Raw genomic sequence first — 23,001 nt, forward strand, 5'->3', positions numbered from 1 at the left:
TAAACAGAAATGTTTTTAAGGTTCAGTAATTCCCACTGTATCACATGGGCCGTGTTTAATATGTGGTGCCCTGAAGCAATGGTTAAGTATCTTCTCTTTTTCATGATCAACAACTGCCAAGACCTCTGTTTTAGGATGGACCATTAAAATACATCTCTGTTTGAATGGAGTAAGGGCAACATCTGTTAAAGAGTTAGCCTGAAGGCAAGCTTTACACACAGTCTCAGGCTAGAACCATTTACCAACAGAAGAAAACCAAGAGAACAGCAGTTTTGTGAGCAAGAGAATTCAGGAAGCCTGGTTTCCTTATGGTCTTGTTTTTCATCACTGGCTTCTCTGGCACCTTATGAGCTCTGATTCAACCTTTTCCCATCACCGTGCTCTCTGTAGCATCACCCCATGTGCATTCTCTGATGGAGTGCTTGGTACTGATGGCCTGCAACTCTCACTGACTTCCCCAAGCAGACCGTAGCTGTTATTTGGCAGATTTAGGTTTATCACTATGAATTGTGGTCCTACTGGAACAGCATTTGAGTCCTTCTGTATAGTGTGTGATACAGTGCAAGAAGAGACTCTCTCCTTCCTAACATACTGTAGCTTTGCAGCCAGATCAGTCACCTTCCACACTAACGGTACTTATGATTGAATACCTCCTGGAATGCTCAGAACTAAAAGCATAGGCACAATCTGATCATTGTCTCTTTAAAATGGTACCTTAAGATTATATATTTATTGTCTCTCAATAACTTCAGCATCAAGCCTGTTCTGCTTTTCTCAATTCTCTAAACCACTCAGCACTCCTGACACCCTTGGAGGCTCTGCCTAATTCTGCACCCAGAGCACACAAAGCAACATAGAGCCCAAGTACCTTTACTGCCCCTCTGTTCCTTCTCTCAAGGTGGCAACACGGAATAGGCACTCAGTGTGCAGCCGACAATCTCACATCGGTTATACCAACTTCAGAGATTCATGTAAATAGCCCACACCTCTGCCCCATTTTCAGCTCGTCTGCAACAGCAGCGTCAGAAATACAGCAAACAAAACAGAACAAAGCTTTCTCTTAAGAAAACAGCCAAACAAGAAAATGCATTGTTACAGTGTGGTCAGATGTGGAATTCTGAAACTCTGCAACATTACTGCAGGTAACAGAGTGTTCGGGTTATCGTTCTGTCTCCAAAGTACTGTTGTAAGGAAAGTGTAATCCTGTCTTACATGTGAACTTTAGTTAGCACCGATGACAGAGAATGATCAGGATCCAGATCCTATCTGCCATGCTAAGAAGAATCAGAGCTTATTTTTGTTAGTAAAGCCTATCTGGATCCTGATTAGGAGAAGAATCAGAGCTTATTTTTGTTAGTAAATTACACTGACATCGCTTGAGACTCATGCAAGGGACAGATCTGAGCCAGAAAATGCCATTAAATCCTTTCTGATTTGCACTCAATTTTTAAGTCCTATTTAAAGGTGCATCAACCACCTACTTGGAGTAACTAGATCTGAACACTGGGCAAAGAATATGATTCAGTTCTATTCAATCCTAATTTAGGAGGAGTACAATTCCCAGAATACACAAAGTAAGTGTATTTCAGATATGCACCCTTTCAATGCAGCACTGAAAGACCCTATCATATGTTACCAGCTTTATATTCTCCATCTTATTTCTAAAAAAATGGGAGCAAAGAAATCGAAGTTATATTTTCATACACTTTATATTTTTATGTACTACGTGTTTGTAATAAGAAGGGCAACATCTTTACTGCTATAAAGATTAATTATTTAGCACAAACATTGTTTGTGCTATTGTGGTTTTACAGTGAGGAACTGTTCTTGTTGGAACTGTACCACTAATTTCCTAATTGTTTCTTTTTGTATCTACTTAGAACACTTCATATTACAAATGATTTATAACCCTTTCTTTCCTAAATTTTAGCTAATTAATTTTTCTTCTACTGATTATGCAGGCTTTCTAAACATATGTTGAAAAGGCCTGTTTTTTCTGCTTGTTATTCACAGAACAGTTCAATCCACAAAATTAAAAAAAAAAAGTAGACAAGCTGGAAAATTGTAACAATTTGTATTTTAAGCAACACAAATGGCCAAGAAACAAACCAATACAAAACAATCTAACTTGTCTTCATTTTGTAGAAACAATCTAGATTTTTTTTTGCTAGAGGTCTGCCAATTTCTCTTAAAAAAGTGCTCAGTTGTACAACTGTTGCTTGTTTAACCAATTAATTGCTCTTTTCTGCTTTTACACCATGTCTACCTGCTAGAAGAATCTGAAAGTTTATTTTTCTAATCTATTTATTCTCCTTAGACATCTTAAATATTTGTGGGTTTTTTTCCCCCAATAATTAAGTTCTGCAATATTAAGCTTCTTTTTCTCTTCCTTGAAATTTAAGTGGCAGCACCTCAACAACTCTATTTTTTGCAGGGTAGATAATAACTACCTGTCCTTCACCTGACATTTTGAGAGTTTACACAGCCCTTCATTCAACCCAGTAGTAGGAAACAGATGGCGGAAATGGATTAAGCCTCCACATTCGAGATGTAATATACTTTATACTTTGCCAGCTGATTTTTCATCAAACTGCTCTTACTGTTAAATCCCATTCGTTCAATCATGCCTTGACACATACGCTTATTTAAAAAAAAATCCTTACACTTCTTGTCAAAACATTTCTAAGAGGCGTAACAGGGCTGCGCGTATATCAACGGCATTAATTGTGGAAATCTTTAAAAATTAATGTTTCATGCAGTGTAATTCTAGCCAGAAGTGAAGCCCATACAACTCTTAAAAGAAATCCTCATAGCAAATGTTTTATTACTTACTGAGTGCATGCGGAAATCTATTCAGGCATAACTATTTTAAGACCATGTTTAAATTACAGTAAATTCCATGCAAATCGATGCAATTATTGGCTCAGATTTGTTAATCCCTCCACAAAACGAAGCCTTCTAGAAGACAAGGCAAGTCCTGCACATGGTGGGCTTGCACCATCACTGTCCTGTCTGATGATAGTTCATTGGTGACAAGTCCAAGCTCTCCAGCCACTGGTGAACTGTCAGGTTCTTCTGAACACAAGGATCTCTCTTTTCAGACAAAGGTAGCCTCGAGGGCTTCCTCATATTTATTTATCTACTGTTCTATTTTGGACAACTTATGCTCACCCCCTGGATGAAAAACTTTTCTAAATCTTTCAGCATAATGAACAGGAATTGCCTCCCTGTGCCTCTGGAGCAGATTTACACAAGAAGATGGCTGATTGATTACACCTTCATGGACACATCGAACTCAATCACAAAGGCAGAAGGGGGAAAAACTTGAGGATCCAGTGTGCTACAACTGGAAACAGATGCCGCCTTCAGAAAGTGAGAGTCTGATCCTAAAGTGGAATATCACTTTATACTATTCTTTGGGAGAAGAGACCTGCTTTTTGTTACACACATTGTCTCTCACAATATGATCTTAAATCCCAGATTGCAATTTGTAGGGGTTACCCCAGTATGCATCATATTATTTTGAAATGCAAGTAACTATGTATTTTCTAGAAACTAGACTTACGCTCTTCTGAATAGGCAGACTGCTATTAACAGTTAGTACCATAATACCCTCTGGAATATTTTTCCAAAACCCTATTTGAGGAATAAGTTTCAAGGGACAACCTGACATATATACCTTCTGCATAACATTAATATTGACATTTCACATTACTGAGCTTGCTGAGTCAGGCCAAGTGTTGTCTAGGAATTGAAATGATAAAACCTTATTGTTACTTATGGATAAAGACATATATGTAGAAATGTCTCTTTTCATTATCAAGCCAGACTAAAGGTTTTCAACTTTGTTTGTCTCACTGTTATCATCCAACCACATCAATTCTGTTTAATTTCACTATGGTGATGACTCATCAGTCAGCTGTCAGACTCCAGTGATGTCACACAAACTGTGTGTGCAACCCAGATAACATGTGTGGGTATATGGAACAAAGACCCTTCTGTTCCCTTTCTTGCTCAGCACAAAGTATTGTTGATGTGGGGTTGTACGTGCATCTTCCTTAGACTGATTTCTGCTCCGTGACAGCTGAAGATTATTCCTGCCAGACTATTTTTCCGGTGTTCTCTTGCCAAAAACCAAAAATAAGATCTTCAGTGACCGGGTGTTCAGTACCACCTAGGTAGACAGGGCAAGAAACAGCTTCTCTCTGGTACCCTCTTTCCTCCAAGATTTCAGATTTAACTGAATACGTATATTTTATGTATTAACAGCACTGTAGATATCCACCCATATGCTGAGAGAAACAGCTTCAATGGCTGAAAGAAAAACTTTGTTTATACTAACAGTGGGTTATGGTACCCATTTTGTTACTCTAAGATAGAACATGTGAGATTTCTGTAAAAAATAGAAATAGATGACAAGTTTTATAATTGCTCTTTTCTGATGCAACCTGCTAAGTAGAAAAAAAATCTGCAGCTCTGCACATATTACTTATTTCAAACAAAATAACTATATTTAAAGAATGTTATTAAGTTTGGCAAACCAAGCACTCAAAATTTAGCATTTAACTAGTTTGTGGTTTACCATCTTCATTACCTGAACCAAGTTTGTACTAAACTCATTCTGCCTTTATCCCTACAATCCAAACTCTATTTTCCATGGACCCCACTGAGAAAATCCTTTTGCCCAACTACTTCTTATTCCCTTTGACCCTCGGCTCTTCATTCTTCTCCATGGTTTCTTGCACCAACTTGTACCCGACAGCTTTTGATATGTCAGACTTCAGCCCAAGTCCAGACAATAGGTAAAATTTGCCAGACCTTCCTATGGTCTTGGTACCTAACGTCTGCATGATGACCACATTTTAGTCATTCTCCTTTTTTCTTGGGATGCTACAGAAACACATCACCAACACATCTGCTGCTGAACGTGGCGTGTGATACTTGACAGGCCTTGGACAAGGTACAGCCAGCCAAGTTACCTGCCAAGTAGTAAAAGTATCTAACAGACCTCAGTAAAATTACTCAATGAACCTCAGCAAAAGCAAAAGCATCTCTGTGAAATTACCCAGCAGCCTTTGGTAAAAACTAACAAGCCTTGGTGAAATTACCCAACAGACTTCATAAAAATTAATTGGGTAGAACTACTGAAGCTGGTGGCGCCGATACATACACCTTTGGCTCCATTGTAGATTGCTTCCCTTTATTTCTACTACAGTATTAGGTAGGGAGACATCCCACCAAGATGGAAACTGGTACAGACACACAGTGGTTTGGGAACGTGGTATTGCAGTTAGTGAAATTATATGACCTCCTGCACAGAACATCCTCATTGATGTTCATTTCTGCTGGACAATGACTATGCTGGGTAGTTTTGTCTGTACTTTAGTATTTCTTCTGTGATACTGGGCCAACATCCTCCTGACCAGCCACAAACCACTGCAGGCTCAGAGAAGGCCATCTCCACGCCTCAGACTGAAAACAGTGGAAGTTTTGTATAGTTTCAGCACAACAGCAATAAGACAGCAATAGTTACCTTGTACCACACCACATCTGGCTCTTGACCGGCTGTTTTGTAATCCTCAATATCAGGACAGGAGATTGTCTTTCTCTTAGTGACTTCTGATTTTTCCAGATATCTGATCTTGCTGTTGTAGCAAAGCCCAGATTCATTCTCAGCTACCGTCAAGGACATGGACACCTTCATACAATATGTCGAGTTTCTGCAGGGACAGAAAAATATTTTCACTTATCCTACCTCCTTTTTACCATGTTTGTTTTAGCAGAGTAAGTTTCTTTGTTAAGCTCTTATCTTCACAAACACTTTAGTGACGTTCAAATAGTAACTGTCACGCTGTGCATTTCCAACACAGAGGAATTACTAGAAAACATAAAGGCTCATTTCTGATTTACTATGAAGAACCCTGTAGAAATTCTGATGTCAAGTGATCTAACCCAGCACAGCAGCTCTTTCAAGTTTGCAAGTCTACAAACACAGGAACCTGTTGGCACATCAAATGTTGGTCAGGATGCACTGCTCCATTTCCCCTGTGTATCACACACACTCTCCTCTCCCTCTTTCTCTCCCACTTTTGGGAGATTTCACTCCAGTACGCAGTGCTATATATTTGAGAAGAGGATTATGTGCTGGATGTTAAAGCACATCATGCAGGAAGAATTCCTCCCCCTGAAGGAACTGCTATATAAAATCCTAGAGTATGTGACACTGTGGTGGATCGACCTGGACTGGCTGCCAGCTGCCTACCCAGCCACTCCCTCACTACCCCTCAACGGGATGGGAAGGAGAAAGTAAGATGAAAAAGCTCATGGGTTGAGATAAAGATGATGAGATCTCTTACCAATCACCATCAGGGGCAAAACAGAGTCAACTTGAAAAAAGAATTTTAATTAATTGCAAATGAAAATAGATTTGGATGGTGTGAAAAACAAAAAAGCTAACACACATTCCCTTCACCTCTTTTTTTTTTATTCCTCTACCTCCCCTGGCCTCGAGCAGACAGAGGGTGGAGATGGGGAGCTGTGGTGCCTCCATAAGAGCCCCTCTCTGCCTCCCCTTCCTCCTCGCACGTTCCCCTGCTCCAGCGGGGCCCTCCATGGCTGCCATTCCCATCAGGAAAACCAGCTCCCCGGGTCCCTCCATGGCCTCAGGGGAGTCTCTGTTTGAGGCCTGGAGTGGATCCTCCCTCCTTCTGCCCGGCCCTCAGTGTTTGGGACTGTTTCTCACACTTTTCTCCTCACCCCTTGCTGCCATTTTGTGTTTTCTCAAACAGACTTTCCCTGAGGTGCCGCCAGCCCGGCTGAGGGGCTCAGCTCTGCCCTGGGGCCGCTGGAACCCACTGGAACCCTCCATGTCCAGCACGGGGCAGCCCCTCAGCTCTCCTCAGAGGGACCCAACAGTTCTGGGCACCTGCACCCAGCACAGAGAGATGAGAAGTCAGACTGGTGGTTATAAGGACATATTTTGGCCTTAAAATCTTGAGAAAAGTAATCCCTTAGCACTTCAAACCATTGCCTGCTCTATCACCACAGAATCCTGACAGAGTTAAATCCAGGTGAGCGGTTTGCGAGCTACACCTAGTTTGTCTTAATATCAGGGTGGAATAAACACAACCAGCCCAGCTCCCCTGCCTCACAATCATGAAAGCAGGATTAAATTAAATGCCTTCAGACTTGCATCTTTAACAGAGCTATTAGACACACAGTAAAAAAGTCCCGAAGTGGTGTTTGTCGTGATGTTACCATGAAGAATTTGCACTTTGCACAGGATCGCCGCGACCCAGACTGTCAGCTTCTGCCCTTCATTAGGTGTGATGGCAAACAGAGTCCTTTAAAAGCAAACTACAAAGTAGAAGTGACAATATAATGAGGCTCGTCCTCCCATCAGGCATTGTTTTGTCATTTTAACTGACTGCACCACAACCAAAAAAAAAACTGCCTGGAGTAAAACTGACGTGTTGGGTGGTGGCGTCCATCAAAGGCAGCCACGGAGGGCTCTTGCAGGAGGTATGGCCACTTTGCCACTCAGGACAGTGCTGTTAATTTGAAAAAAAAAAAAAAAAAAAAAAATACAACACAGTCTGTAATAAATCTTTTCTTACGCAACACATCACCTGGACAAGCGAGCCTGTAGTTAGACAGAAAATAAAAAGGCCTACAGGGCCACTTCCTCACGGCACCAAGCCTCATGCTAAACAAGCGCTGACAAAACACTGTGGAAATGGCTCCTTCTCACAGGTGTGCCATGAGCAGGTACTTGCAGAAAAATGTATTTGCAAGGCAAATCAACAGGCAACCTTCAGAAACCTCCCGTTTTCAGCACCGTTAGTTTTACGCATTCAGCAGAACCACAGACTTCCCCCTTCCTTCTCCCTCCTCTTCAAAATGCCACCTGTACATTTATGTAATAAAATCTGTGGGTATTTTCTCCAGCCCTCCCCTCAGAGTGGAAAGGCTCATGCTGCACACTGCCATGATGTGTTTCAGTTGAGAGGCCACAAAAAAGTCTCATCCTCACAAACTGCAAAGAATATATTATTTTTCTTGAAACAGTAGTTCCCTGGACTGAAAAAATGCATCATTTCGGGTGGGGTTTTCAGAAATACTTCTATGATCAAGGGAACAAAAGTCAACTTCCTCCCAAACTACTTGCTTTTGAAAAGGGTTACCTTTTTTGTACGAAGAAAACAAAACATCTTTGGAAAGTTTCAACACTTCCTAACACAGCACTGAAAATCCAGAAAATATGGATACAACCGGTCAGTATAATCAACAGTAATTAATCAGTAATGATTATTTAACTTTCCTGAATGCCTATGAGTATTACTGAGTGCAAATAAGGTCACATTTGCTCACTAATAATGATCCAGGCTAATCAAGAATAAGGACTTTGAATAGCTGTCCATTATTTGGTGTTATTTAATACTGCTGTATTTTCTGCTAACAATCTTGCATTATTTAGATTGTATTTTGAACAGCGCTGGAGGCTACTTCTATTTAAACTGCTTCCTGGAACTACAACCTAAAAATGCAGTATTCTTTTCATTAGTTACAATTAGAATTGAGTAGAATTGAGAAAACTAAGTGCCTGGTGAGCGCTATCACTTTTGTTCACGTTCCATGACCGAGACAATAAATCTATTCAGGTTCATGATGAAGAAAGCCTTCACTAAGCCAACAGCAATAGACTTGAAAGCTTTATGAATACTTCTTCATCAGCCACTCATGTTAGTGCTACAGCTGGTAATTCAGAAAAGGGCAACTTCTGCAGGAATTCCAGGGAATGAAGCAGCAGCCTTCCTTTAATCTAGCCATGGAATCAACCATGCTCATTCTATGCAGGAATTAGTAGGTGAAACTGTTAATTTTCCTATAAAGAAAAAAAAAAACATTGTAATTTGAACTGTAATTGGCAGAACAACATGCATTTGGTTTCACTGGCACACAGGAATGCACTGTATTCCCACTCACGTCATGGGTGATGGCACCTCACCTACAGATGTCCCTCAGAGCCACTGTGCTAGGAGGGATCCATCGCTCCTTTACAATTGTTTTCGGGACCTCTGTGTATGGAGACTGACTAGCATGAATCCCACATTTGTTGCTTTTCCTCTTTTAAAAGCTAAACAGATGGCCTATGAATTATAAAAAGGAGGATCCACTTCTGCTTTCAGTACATGGTCATGTACCTTGGTAGGGGAGGTCAATGCCCTCAGCAGTTTGCAGACTGGCAGGAAAGGTTATATGACTGTATTTAATGAGGAAAGCTGGAACACAAGAAGCATAGGTAGCAGTAGCAAAGCTGGTAACCCAAGTTTTTCTGTCAGAATCGGTGGCTGAAAGGAATAAAAAGGAAGTATCTCCCAGGTGGATGAGGAAGATGCTGGAGGGCTTGTGGTGGTGCTCTTAGTAGTGTGAGGCCAGATAAGAAGAGTTTTATATAATAGAGACTACTGAAACCCAAATGAACCTAGCAGACTGCAGACACTCCACTTCCCATGCGTAAAGGAAACAAGCCCATGAGTCTGAGAGCAGGTCTTTTAATAATTTGTCTTTTCTGAAATGTTTCCAAACCACTCATTTTCCAGAGGAGTCAATTTCCAACGGATTCCATTTCTATAGGAGGTAGCAGTGGTCATATGGGGAACAGAAAGAGGGAAGAAAAGAAAGAATCATTCCATAGTACAAAGAATTAAAGTGTCTTATGTTTTCACAGTGAAACTAAGATTTGTAATTCCCTATTTCAAGGGAAAAAGGCCTTGTTATAAACTGGGCCTACTCTCTCAACTGGAAATGTGAAGAAGGGTTTAGCTTTGCCAGAGTTCACAAACCAGTTCCCTTTGTTCTGGTGGCAAGGCATTTCTAATCCCTAGGCCACCTGGAACTGGCTCTGAACCACAAACTGAAGCCAGTTTAGAATCCAATAGAAAACCTCAGGGAAAACCAAGGAAGTTTAAGAGATCTTAAAACAAAAGCAAACAAAACTGTGAGTTTGGCTTGACTTGGAAGCAAGGACAAGAGGGAGAAAGGAAGGATATAAAGAAATGGAGAAGAAAGACATTTGAAATTGAAGTGTCAATCCATAAATTATTTTTCAGCTTGTTTTGGATTCAAGACAATTTTGGATTTAATCAGCCCCAAGGTTGAATCCAAATTAGAGGAAATAATCTCAACTTTGGAAAAAAGTTTTTTGGCATTTGTGTTTCTGCTAAGTAAGGGTGGTTTGCTAAAAGAGTCAAGTAAAACAATTTGGTCTCTAGTATACACGGAACCTTCCCCTGTTTACCAATTTTCTTATAAAGGGGAAGGAAGTAGCAAAGTGTTTGAGTATTTTATATTTATTAGATTGAAAAAAATCCCTAAATTTGAACTGCATATTTTTACAAGAGGATTTGCAACTTTTTTCCTCCATGTTCATTTTTCATTAAGTTTTAGGGTTTTTATTACACTCTAAGACTAGGTCTTAGTGAACTAAGACTATGGTGCTAGATTCAAAAGCTGGCAAGTGTATTTATCAAAGCAGTGCTCAGGGCACAGCACAGCTCAGACAGATCTCTTCCAATGTACCTAAACCCTGGCATTTTCAATGGCGTTTTCATTGGCTCACTGAAATACTGGTTGTGGGACTGTATAGGTCAACCCTTACTTGCATCTTTGCTCATTCTGAGTTAAAGCAATAACAGCACCACCAACCATCTTTGTACATCTGAAGCTCCATAGAAATTAATACACTACCAGATCCACTACTAGCTGCTATAAGAGTGTGCTATGTTATCAGCTTTTAGACTTAACTGAGCATTTGATTATTTTCCTCTCTCTTCACGAGCATTTTATAAAATCATTCCTGTCTAAATTTCACACTTCACGTAATGGTTACCAGGCAGGTTCATTGGTTTCTGAACATGTTTTTTTAAGATCAATGAGGTCATGGTTTAGTGATCTGCTTAAAGAAAAATGAGTTATTTATTATTGGTTTTTTCATATCCCATAAATCTAACATCTTTCCTAAGAACAAATGGATTATTACTTTCTCTTCCAAGGTTTCATTCAAGTACTAACTTATTTCTCGCTGACACCCACTGCTACATGTCTGGAAAAGATCAAATTCCGGCTTATGGTGTAAATCACTCTCAGAGGTTACAAATGACAGATCCTTCGAAGTTTTTAGATTTTTTCTTCTTATCAGTTTGTCAAATGAGAAATAAATGCCCGAAGAGGAACATTCAACAGATAGCTGGCAGTGCTCTAGCTGCTCCCTGAACCACAGGCCAAGAGGTGCAGTGATTTTGTAGCTCGTGTGTGGTACATGGCCCTGGCACAACTCCAAACATTCCTGTCTTGTATTTTGCTTGCTCATTGCTTTTACAACTCCAATCCTAATACCAACTCCAATGCACGATAAAGTGAAATCCTAATCCCATGTTATCTCTCATTTAATGTCTGACTGGTTTTCAAGATCCTACTAGTAAAAGAAGACTACATCATGGAAGTGTGATCTCAGACAATGAAGTGCTAAAACAATACAATGTTAAAAATCCAATATTCTTGCATTATCTCTACTTCCTTGGATCCTCCAATGAGGACCTGCATTGTGAATCCAGATGGAGGTACCACTGAAGGACCCGTTCCCTTCAAGAAGAAAAAATTTGCGCTGAGCTAACCCATCAGTCTTTACGAATTTTTATTCTTTCTGTACTTCTTTTCTCCTAAGATTCAATCCCTACACAAGAGTCACTAGAAGCAAGATGACAATTTGAGCTTGACTAAAACATACTAGATGTCCCAGAGGCCCATGTTTTACAATGAAGAAAGCCTATACCCTCCCTATTCACAACAAATGACTTCTCAGCAAAGTCACTCAAAGGCAATTTTAAAAGGCTCACATTAATGACAGCTTGAAAAACAGATATCCAGGGATGTCTCTTCAACTTAACCATCAGGAACATAGTTGTCACCAGAGGCACTTAAAAGCAAGACCTGTACTCCTCACTGTGAGTTCAGCCCTGTTTAGGGAATTTTCAGGCTTCTTGGATACTGGGACAGAGAAGAAAAGATGGATGGATCTGGCACTTGGGTAGAGTTTCTCACAGTCAGGTCTCTCTCAGCAAAGCTTAGAGCCAAGTTTAATTTAAAGTTTGACTTCAGCTAATATCTTTATTAAGAGGGAAATGTGACACAAAAATGTCAGTATGTGCCTAATACAGGCGGTGATACAGCCTGGAACAGCAAGGCCATGATTTGAAATTTCAGGGATAATCTCGAGTACTATGATTCTTAAGCCTCTCTGAGAATAGTAAGTGACAGCCAGCCTGATTTGCACATGGTTAAGGGTCAGCAGGAGATATTTCTTCTCTGGTTGCCTTCCCACACACATGCACTGGTCCTGCTGGCCTCTGCATCGTGACAGAAGCAATTGAAAAACAAACAAACCAGCAGTCGGTCATTCTAACAGGGACTGCTCAGGCACAGAGGGAAAATCTAGCACTGAAATGGAATCACACGGCTCAACAGTGTTCCCTGTTTGTTTTTTTCTTAAAGTCTTCAAAAATGTTAGTTATTAGAATTCAATATATGAAAATATAAAACAGAATTACAGAAGAAATGCAGAAGCCAAAAGAACATCACACATAAGTTCATGAACTATCTGGTCTCTATCAGCTTCAGCACATCCTGTTCCAGCAGAAGAAATTCTGTAATTGGTTGGGTTTGCTCCCAGGGAAAATTTCTTCCTTGCCCTTAAGAATTTCACGGCAGCAAGTTGCCCTTAAGTTTGCTACTGCAAATGACTAAGCCCTTTTCATTTATTTCCTAATAATTTTCTATTAGAACTCTGGATATTACTGTTAAATTATACTGTCTTACTGAAAAGCCCCATTACGAATGACATAAATCTGAGGCACAGGGACAAGTGCTCCCAGGAAGGTTTTAAGAAATTCCCTTCTAGTAATTTTGTATTTGCATTAACCTGCTTCTGAGAGTACTGAACACTTTCCCCTTTCTTTCTTCCAACCTACACAGTAGGTGAATTAGTGTACCTACTCCTCTATGCTTTTTTTTATTAGACATCTAGCACACAAAACAAAAGTTGCATTCTGGATACCCAGCAGACTTGTCTGCATTGGTAAACCTCACTGATTTTGTTGCCTCTGGGAACAAAACCTGTGGAGCACATTCTTCTTCATGCATGCAAGTTCTATTTCTAGATGCAATGAGGAAAGGCAAGCCCCGCTCTGTTTGTATATGGGCAACTGAGCACATAAGCCACTGGATAAGTTATTATCTCATAGGGTACACAAGGAATATTATAACAAGGAATGATGAAGTGAAAGTCCTTTTACCAATTTGCAGGGAGAGCTGTTTGAGTCTTGCAGCTGAGTCCTCCTGGCTGTGTCTTCCCAAAGTGTTTGCCAGAAAAGAAGAAATTATCCTCCAGGATCACTTACCAAATACCCTATGGTTCTGTCACCTTGTACTTTGGGCATGATGGATTTCCTTAGGAAACCTTCCATTTGTCTGTCCACTCACAGGACATATACAGCACTGAGATACTATGGTTACAGCTGGCTTGATGTGGGTTTCACCAGGAGGGGTACCTGGGTAAGCACATTCTCCTCCAATATTATACAGAGAACAGAAGGGATATGAAAACTGCCTGATATGTTAGAGGGAAGATGGCTGAGGAGGGCTGAACAACACCTCAGCAACAGGTCTCCTGCATGCAAAGTTGACTGCTTAAGGAAGCAGTCACTTCACTTTGCATCCTTTCTCTCCACCAAGCAAGGTTTGAAGTCCACCAGGGAAGGCACTTCTTCCATAAGGAACCAGTGACAGTGAGCTGAAACGGTACTGATACACTGCAGCACATGGAGCCTTCGCTATGATAGTCTGTTGGGACTAGAAGGTAATGCCAGACATTTTAAAACTATCTAAAGACGGGATTTTATCATTAGAAAAACTGAAGGATACACAACATTCTCATTGTTGTGTGTGCTGCTGCAACAGGGATGTCACTGGATGCCCTCCAAGCACAGAGCAACATGGGCATTTCTGCTTGAAGCCCTGAATGTTCCTGCAGCTTCTCAGCAACAGTAAACACGAGCTTTCAGAAAGACAGGATAAGTATTTTCTCTTTTAAAGGTTTAGACAAGGAGGGTGAGCGAGTGGAAATATATATATCACCAGGGAAAAGAAACAAATCTTTGTTTTTCTGCAAGTATAAGTGTCAAAAGAACAGATAGAACTGATTTCTCTCAATAAAGACAATGCCATCAAAATGATTTGCAGGAGCACCACCAGTTTTTACACAATTTTAGATAGAAAAGTAGAAGAATTCTGATTCTACTTTCCCCTGCATTTTGATAATGCCAAAATATTATATCTCAGTAAGTTAAATTTTATTTCAGCATGAATCATACTGCCTTTATATTGTATGCGCTCTAACACTGTATTCAAGTATTGAATACCATATATCACAGGGATTTTGTTTATATAGAATCAGTCACTTTTAATGTGGGAAATGTCACACAGTTTTAATGCGTGACATTCAATGTTAGTGTCAAACAGAGCCTAGGAAGACTATGCAATGTTGAATCCATGGACTTGCTTGCAGTGTGAAATCTAGCTGGCTTCTACAGACATGCTGGGGACAGTGAAATGAAAGCAGGTCATGTACTGGTGTGCAAGTCTGAAAGGTAACTATGAGGTGTGTAATCCATCAGCTACCTAGATGCGTTCCTCTTGGACATTTGATAATTAAAGACTCTGGCCCACAAGGAAATATCATCCTTGGATCTTTTCAGAGTAAGTCTATGGGGAAAAAAAAGCACTTGCCAGTGAAGCATATGTAAGGAGGTATTCTATGACTAAACTGGAACTACTGCATTGTGTTCAAAGGGATTTGAGATACAAAATCACCTTTGTCATGAATAGTTGAGCACTGAATAAAGCCAAAGCACCTGACCATGTAACATTCTGTAATGAGAAGACATTGCCACCAACAAAACGAGTAACTGTATTAAAACACATATTGTAAGAACCATGAGAGATGGCTGCTGAGAAAGTGACCCTCCCCTTACACTTTTTCACATCATGATTTAGTCCAACTTTCCTGTTTGGTCTCTGTTTGGACCTGAAAAAAACTCTTCTTTCCTTTCGCATGGAAGTCAGACTTTCAGCACTCAGAAAGTGGTGCAACTTTTCCTGGGATGGAGGCTGCATATTGCAGTTGTGAGCATTTGAAACAAGTTCCTCAGCTCCTCCTAACACCCACTGAAGCGAGAGCACAAAGGTTATGCCACAAATGAAGTTTTACTGACAGCCCCTCCAGGCTGTCTAAATCTGATTTTGATTTGCTGGTCATGCGCTCCACAGACATTCAGAAGCCTGAAGGCTTAAAATCTACTATCAGTCTATTTTATTACTGCTCAGAAAGTAATATCTCAGTATTTCACCAATGGCTCGGCAAAGGCTTGATTCTTCTGTGCATGTCCATAGCAATGCTGCTCTCCATTAAGAACTGTGCAGATAGGGACAAAGTAAGGAAAAAAAGGATGTGCAGATTTCCTAACTTGATTTATTGGCAGTTCTCTGGCATGAAATGCTGGTATTAAAGATCTGCAGGCTTATTTCCTCATAGGTATTCAAGGCCCTCACTCCCTTGTTATTCTGCATCTTGTACAAAAATCGAGGCTTAGCTCTGTCAGCCAGTTTGGTGACCACAAACCTCCACCTCCTGCTTTCCCCGCACCCCCACAAGGCCCAGACTTTCTTCCCTCCTGATGCACATTATGGGAATTGAGTTGTTTTATTTCATCAACAGTTAACTAACAGCAAATACGCATTAATGTTTTACTGATCTGGCAAATGACTGTCTTACAGGCTCAGAACTTTAGGGCCACCCTATTCATATAGATCTATTTTAGTTTCCATGTCTGGCTTTGCTGCTCTCGTCTCTGAATCCTTCAGCGAAAATGCTTCGATCCAGACTGCTGATGCGAAAATCCCAGAACACCAAACCTCTGTAACAGAAATGCTGACAGCTTTATCTGAAAGAGCACTGGCGGGTGCTGGAGGATTAATGGCACATCCAGGACCTGAACTGCAAAGAGACCTCCAGAATGCAGCATTTCCGTATTGGGCAGTAAAGTCGTGATACGTCTGTCCCAGCATTTATCTGGGAACTGAGTGAAACACACGTCTATCCATCAGTCAGGATGACTTCTGGATGCCGCTGGATCTTGCTGTAACAATATCCCTAATTTGACACAGAAAAGGCACTTGTGAACTAAGCAGATCCTTGATTTCACATGGACCGAGTAACACAGCTCAGCTCCGCACTCTTTTAAAACTCCCTGCAGAATCAGGACCCTTTCATATGTGACAGCCATGCTTCACACTGGAGAAAAATACCACACTTTGGTTTGCATCTGAGTGTCAGTTCAATGTCAAAATGTATTTTGGAAAGAGAGAAATAAGTTTTAATGCAACAGTAATTCCCTCCTATTACACAAACACCCCCACATCTGCCTACGGAACAATGTATAACTGGTTAATAAAGGAGAAGGAGTATTTAAATTATGGTATTAGACCTCTTAAGTCTGGAGAAGTAATCTCTTTCATTAATGCTGCTCTAATGTTCCTTAATTTTATTCAGCATTACAGGTGCATTTACAAAACAGGCATTATGATTATTGAAGTGACAATTCTGCATGAGAAAGAATTCACTGACACATTTAATTTTTACCCATCTCCAAATCACTGTCATATCAGCCTATTGTTCACCTGCTCATACCCACTCTTTTTAAGCAGCTTCTGAAAAATTCCTTCCAATTGCTTCAAAGATACTCATGTCTCGATCCTCACAAGCACCAGAGACCAACCAGAAAATGCAGCTTCTTGAAAAGCAGGGGTTTTTTTAGAATTGTGACGAACCTTTTCAACAAACAGGAAATTCAGTGACATGTGCGATTGCCATTTTCCCTATTCTTTTTTTCTTATTTGCCATTTTGTTTTGACTGGGAAAAAAGTAACAAGCTGCGGGAGAGAAAATTAGCACAGCTCTCACTGATGTCTATGACACCCTTTATGTATGACTTCCTAAAAACCTTTGGTGTTCAATTGCCTTCTATCAGAGAAGACCTTCCCAGCTTGAGAGTATGCTTCCTTTCAAGCCATAAACTTCTTCTGGGACAGGGAGTTCTTGTCCCCAGTGAGCCTGAGCCCCACATCCAAGCATCTCACCCCCATGCGAGTGTTTTGCATAGGCAAGTACAAACTTCAGACAGAACGGTTCTAAGGCAAGAGACTTGAAGTGGTTGAACGCAGGACACACTGGCCACTCAGACACGCAAATGTGGGTTTTCACCCTTTGGGCAGCACAGGGAATTACACCAGGGCTTCCCACATCTCTGGTAAATGGCTAGAAAGACATTAATTTAGATTTTAATTGCTTCTGATTTTCTATTCGAGGACATACTTAACTTCTTTGTTAAGAAAAACTTCAAAAGCTTTACACTTGAAACAAAAGCATTTTCTTCCCCAATTTTTTTCATTCAGCTATCAAACCAGAAGACTCAATTATGCATGCAACCCTAAACCCAGTGTTGCACACTGACGGACAGTCACCTCTTCATTTCCACTGCACTTTCTCTCTACCAGTCTCTATTCATTCAGTCTATGAAAGAAGGCATTTGTAACAGAAATTGTTAATGTTCTTAGAAAATAAAATCATATTCTAGAATTACTGCTCTCATTTCTGTCCTCTTGATTCTCACAAAGCAGGTGATGCTGGTTAATGACTAAAACACAAACATCTGCTTATCCCCCTCCCACAAACACAAACATCTAAAACACAAACATCTGCTTATCCCCCTCCAAAAAAAAATGGATTAATAAAGCTGAAATTACACAGTTAATGGTGTGGATAGACTACCACAAAAGTGTGATCATATTTCAGAACATTACATCTAGCCCAATTTTAACAAAATTAAAATAAATTACTATTGCTATTTCCTCAGCTATTTTTAGTCACCTATGATTTCATAAACAATAACAGCAAGGATATATTACCAAATTTTTGGAAGAAAAAATTAATTCAGTAAAAGAATAAATATAGTCTTTCATGTGTAACCATTATATATAACATTCTGCACTGAGACGTAAACCTGCAAAAGCAAAAAGCATCTGTAATTATGTAAGAAAGTTCTAGCCACAGCAGGAAAACAGCATAACTGACAAGGAAGATCTTATTGCTGTGTGATGCCTTCCAAGACAAATGTCAAGTAGTTTTTATCTGAAAAATGAGGAGAACACATGGACTAAGAACTTGCCCTTTTGTTACCAAAACTACTTTGTCATGTAAATGAGCAAAGAATTTTGAAATTTTTGGGAAAAAACTATGCCCAACATTTATTTCCAAGATCAAGTAATCATTTTTCACATAGGATTTCCATTAAAATTTCCAGAGTATGAAACTAAAAACTTGATTACCACAACAGGGACTTCTTACGAAAAAAGTATAGCTCCCTTGAAACATGTAAGTCATTATCTTCCCATAACATTTCAAAATCACGGAGTTCACATTACTCCTAACCTGTGACAGAGCAGCTAATAAAACAACAATTAACTGCAAAGGCTGCAACACAAAATTAATAGTGAGTTTGGCCAGATGTACTGAACGTTGGTCCCCAGTACAAGCCACCATGTACCACAGCACAATCTTCTATTTTAGTAATGTTCTTCAGGATCAAAATGAACAGAGGCAGCTGAGACAAGGCGGCACGACTTAGCAGCAAGGGCAAGAGAGAAAATTTTGGGCTCTGAACAGTGCTGTTGTTTTGCTGCAAATATTTGATTTTAAATTCACCAAACTTGGGTATAATTTCATTATGGAATTGCAGACAAATATGAAGCAATCTTCATTCTCTGAAACCAAATAGTTTAAATGACATAAAGTATCTGTAAATTCCTTTTAATTCAAAACTGAATCATTTAAGAGATATTTATTCATTCATTCTTAAAGAGTCCTCCTTTTTTATCTTCTCAGTTTTAGGTACACAGCTGACATCAACATCCACATGACAAAAATCACAAGCTCCAGCACATGCTTAATTTAAGGCTCATCCAACAGTTCCAAAATACTTCTGAGACATGCATTTCAGTGCCTTACCAAACAAGGTCTGCTTAAATTTATGACAAATCATAACTGTATATCAAAATAAACATTTCTTCAAAACCAGACAGAATTGTAACTCCCCATGGCCTAACCCCATCAGAATAATTCAAACTGTGTCTAACTCTTGAGTAACTCAGAGGATTTGAAAAAGAGTGTTACTTAACCGAAACACTTCATGATTTAAGAAGTATCGAGTTCTGAAGGTTTATGGCAAATTGAGAATTTGCAAATGTTGGAATGAAAAAAAAAAGTAATTAAATGAAAGCACATGTTTAATTACAGCTATTGGAAGAGGTAACTATAATTACTAGGGAAACTAATTTTGAGACAAAGCATTATGTGACATATATAACTATGAGAATAAAAATAATGAGTATATATTAACTGGAAGAATATCTCAATCCTGAGAGCTAAATTTCAACATTTCTTTTTTAACCAAGACAATCTATACATTCTTAGTTAGACTTTAACACAATACCCACCTTAGAACACATGTGTAGAAACCACTGTCTCGCAACTCAACCGAGTGAAACCATATTGAATCTTCATCCTTGCTCATCCTAACTTCAGAAAATATAATGGGTTCTTCTAAATCTCCTTTGTTTTTGTACCACATAAGCCTAAGCCCCGTGCTTTGGGCCATGCTATAATTAGTTCTGATATAGCTGTAGAAAAGGGCACATTTCACTCGGACTGGTTCACCTGCCAAAGCCATGTATGTCTTGAGATCCACTGACCAGTCAATGCAACCATCAACTGAAAGCAAAACAATAATAAAGAAATATTAGACACAGAAATATTTTTTCAAGATAGTGAAAGGCAGCTTGTGAAATACAATGCAACTAATTAAAAGAAAAGAACCTTTGGTTTATAGCGATGTGAAAAACCCGAAGCAGCTACTGGCAATTAAAAGGTTTCATACACCTTTTTTAATTACAAGTAATTACGAATGTGCAGGCAACAAACAGCCCACATTGGGCTGTCTCAATTCCATTTCTTTAGAGTATCATTACTTTCATCCTCAAAAAAAAAAATTCTTTAATAAATAAAACAAGTGTTTTCACCTTAACTACTTGCCCCAATAAGCCAGCTTTGAATTTTTTAATTCTTTCTAGGAGGAAAATGTAAACTGGCATCTGATACCAATCCTATTACTTAAAACTTTTCAGTTCACCTCTGCTAATTATGTTACATGGGAAAAAACCCAAACAACTAACAGATGTGATATTTATCATTTTCTTTCCAAGGCAGTTTCTGACAGCTTTTTTTTTCCCCTACAGCCTACTCGAACTGTAGAGATATGTATTATATACAACAGGATACAATTACAACATGCTACCTATGCAATCAAGCTTAATACAGGAATTGCACAAACATGAAAAGGCATCTTTTGATGTTCTGTTCAGCAAAAACTTTTGAAACAGTTTTCTTTATACTTCACTTTAAAAATTAACTTGTCAGCCACTTTAATAAAAGATTACTTCTCCCTACAATTTTTTCTCCCATTATTTTAAATCATCTTAGTTACAATATAATCCTAGAACATGCATCCATATCAACATGTAACTCCCCCTCACATCAGAGACTTTTTAATTGAATCTTTTATTGCTGGAAAAACTGTAAGTTTGAAAGTCAACTGAGAATATAGCCAAAGAAAAAGACTGCAAAAGCAGATAATCAATAGGTAAATACACTACCTAATATTAATACAATTAATGAAATGGATAGGTTTTAGAATTTATTGATCATATCCAGCTACATGTAAGTAGAATATCTCTACAACTACCTGAAATTCATCCAAATAAGGTTCAAGTTGCCTCTTCTGCATTTACAGAGTCAAATCTCAAACTGAGTATGAGATATTCTCAAACACTCGTCATTTCATACACATCTTCTATAGCACTCATTCATTAAGTGATTTTTTTTATTTACTTCTTAAACAAAGGTAGTGAGCCAAAACTTCTACACGTGGTGGAATATCAGACCTAGTCCTTTTTTCTCCATGGCTTTTACTGCCTTTAAATTACGTCTACTGTTTTTTCAGGCTTCTCTTGAATCCTTCAAAACTAACCATTACAAATGGAACGTTTTAATTTCCCCATTGCAGTAAGTCAGCCTTAATTGTACTGTGACCACACGAACCATGCAACTGAACCATATTTTAAACCTGTTGACACTTGACCACTTTCATACATTTTTAATACATAAACTTCCACGTAACATCTTGTAAAACAAACTAACATGGGCTCAAGAAGGAAGGGAAACCCATTACTCAAAAGTATTCTTTTAATGTACCTACTGTCATGAGGGTACTGACAGGTGAAGGGAAGATGGTACAATACCTTCACCCCAGGCAGTACGGATCCGGGTACCTGCTCCTGCCACCCACCCCACAGGCAGATGGAAACGCAGCAGCTGGTTGTGCCAACAAACTTCTCACTTCAACAAAAGAAGCCCCCAAACCAAAACATTCACCTGAAGTTAGGTACACACAGTTTCAGTTAAATTTTCATTTCCACACTCATTTTGCTGAAAACATCCTGCTGATTTAAATGAAAATTCATAGCTTCTTGGTCTCAACAGCTACAGTTATGACATAAAATGAAAGGCCAGTAGCAATTTACTGACTTTCCTTTTCTCCACTGCTGCAGCATCACATCTTCCTGTGTTCTCCCTCTCACAGTTTAATGCCACACAGAACAGGACAAGTTTGGATAACCATTACAAAAATCATGTACTGAAGTATTTGTTCTCAGTGCATCCCCTCCAGGTTTGTAACATCCTTCACCATGACCAGAGCCGCACGCTGCGACTCAAACATTCTCTTCCCAGGACCCCAGGAAACACTGCATTCTCCTCTCTCTGCGATGGTGTGACGCAGACACAGGCAGCAGCAGAGCTGGAAAAAGAACCCAAGTCTCCCAAACCCATCCAATCAATTTCTACATTAAAACCTGGTTCTGACACCATGCATTATTTTATATAGGTGGCTTTGAAAGCTTTTACATCAAGTGGGTATCAATGTACTCCATACAGAGCTTCCTCACAAAAGTTCTGTGCTTTTTTTTAAGCCCTGCTCTTTAGGCTGGTGTGAGCTTACAATTAAAGATGAGGTGCAGAGCTCACAGCCGCCGTCTCTCAGCAAGGGATGTGAACAGCAATGCTGAGCTCTCCAGATGGCTCATCCCTCTTCTCCAGGCCATACACGCCTTCTCAAAGGCACCCCTCCTCCTGGGCTCTGGCAAAGTCACAAAAGTCTAAGTAGGGGCATAAAGCTGAAATTAATAGGGGTGCCCAGAATTGGATTTAGATCCAAACTAATTCAGACGATCTAATTAATTCTGTCAATCTTCTGTCAATCTAATCCTGTTATGTCGTCTAATGCTTTTGAACCTGTGCTCGTTCAGCACAGTTAAACCACAGTAAAGAATAACTGACATTCAGACACATGTGGAAAGCTTGTGGGTCAAGCAGAAAGGTGCCAGTTTTCTAGTTACTTCACAGAGCAGAGCCACAATTAGGAAGAGTTATGGAGTCAGGTACTGACCCAATATGGAAATCCAGCTTTGGAAGCTGAAAATGCTTCTGCTTCCAATAACATTTCTCCCACATCCACACTAAACAACTCGTCAAGGCACAGCTCAAACGAACACTAACCATCCTTCAGCGTCATTCAATCTGCCTCATCTTCCACTTTCATTTGAAAATGTCTTTTCTAGTATGCACTTCTCTACTATTTTATTATCAAAATTACAACCCTGGAACATATAAAGCACAGCGGAACAGATGAAAGACATTTGGATGGTAATTTACAG

At 39.6% G+C, this 23,001-nt stretch overlaps 1 protein-coding gene across 5 annotated transcripts in view; it reads right to left on the reverse strand.

Annotated features, from left to right (window-relative positions):
• Window positions 1-23,001, reverse strand: part of IL1RAPL2 (interleukin 1 receptor accessory protein-like 2) — a 389,492-nt gene that overhangs the window by 171,758 nt on the left and 194,733 nt on the right. For all 5 annotated transcript variants that reach the window (XM_014954876.1, XM_014954878.1, XM_014954877.1 and 2 more), the window contains exons 3-4: window positions 19,669-19,942; window positions 5,534-5,720 (exon numbers count right to left, since the gene is read on the reverse strand). In XM_014954876.1, coding sequence (XP_014810362.1) covers window positions 5,534-5,720; window positions 19,669-19,942 — 461 coding nt within the window. The remainder of the gene's footprint in view (window positions 1-5,533; window positions 5,721-19,668; window positions 19,943-23,001) is intronic.

The sequence above is a fragment of the Calidris pugnax genome, unplaced genomic scaffold (assembly GCF_001431845.1).
Source record: "Calidris pugnax isolate Ruff unplaced genomic scaffold, ASM143184v1 scaffold38, whole genome shotgun sequence".
In the NCBI taxonomy this organism is placed as follows: Eukaryota; Metazoa; Chordata; class Aves; order Charadriiformes; family Scolopacidae; genus Calidris; species Calidris pugnax.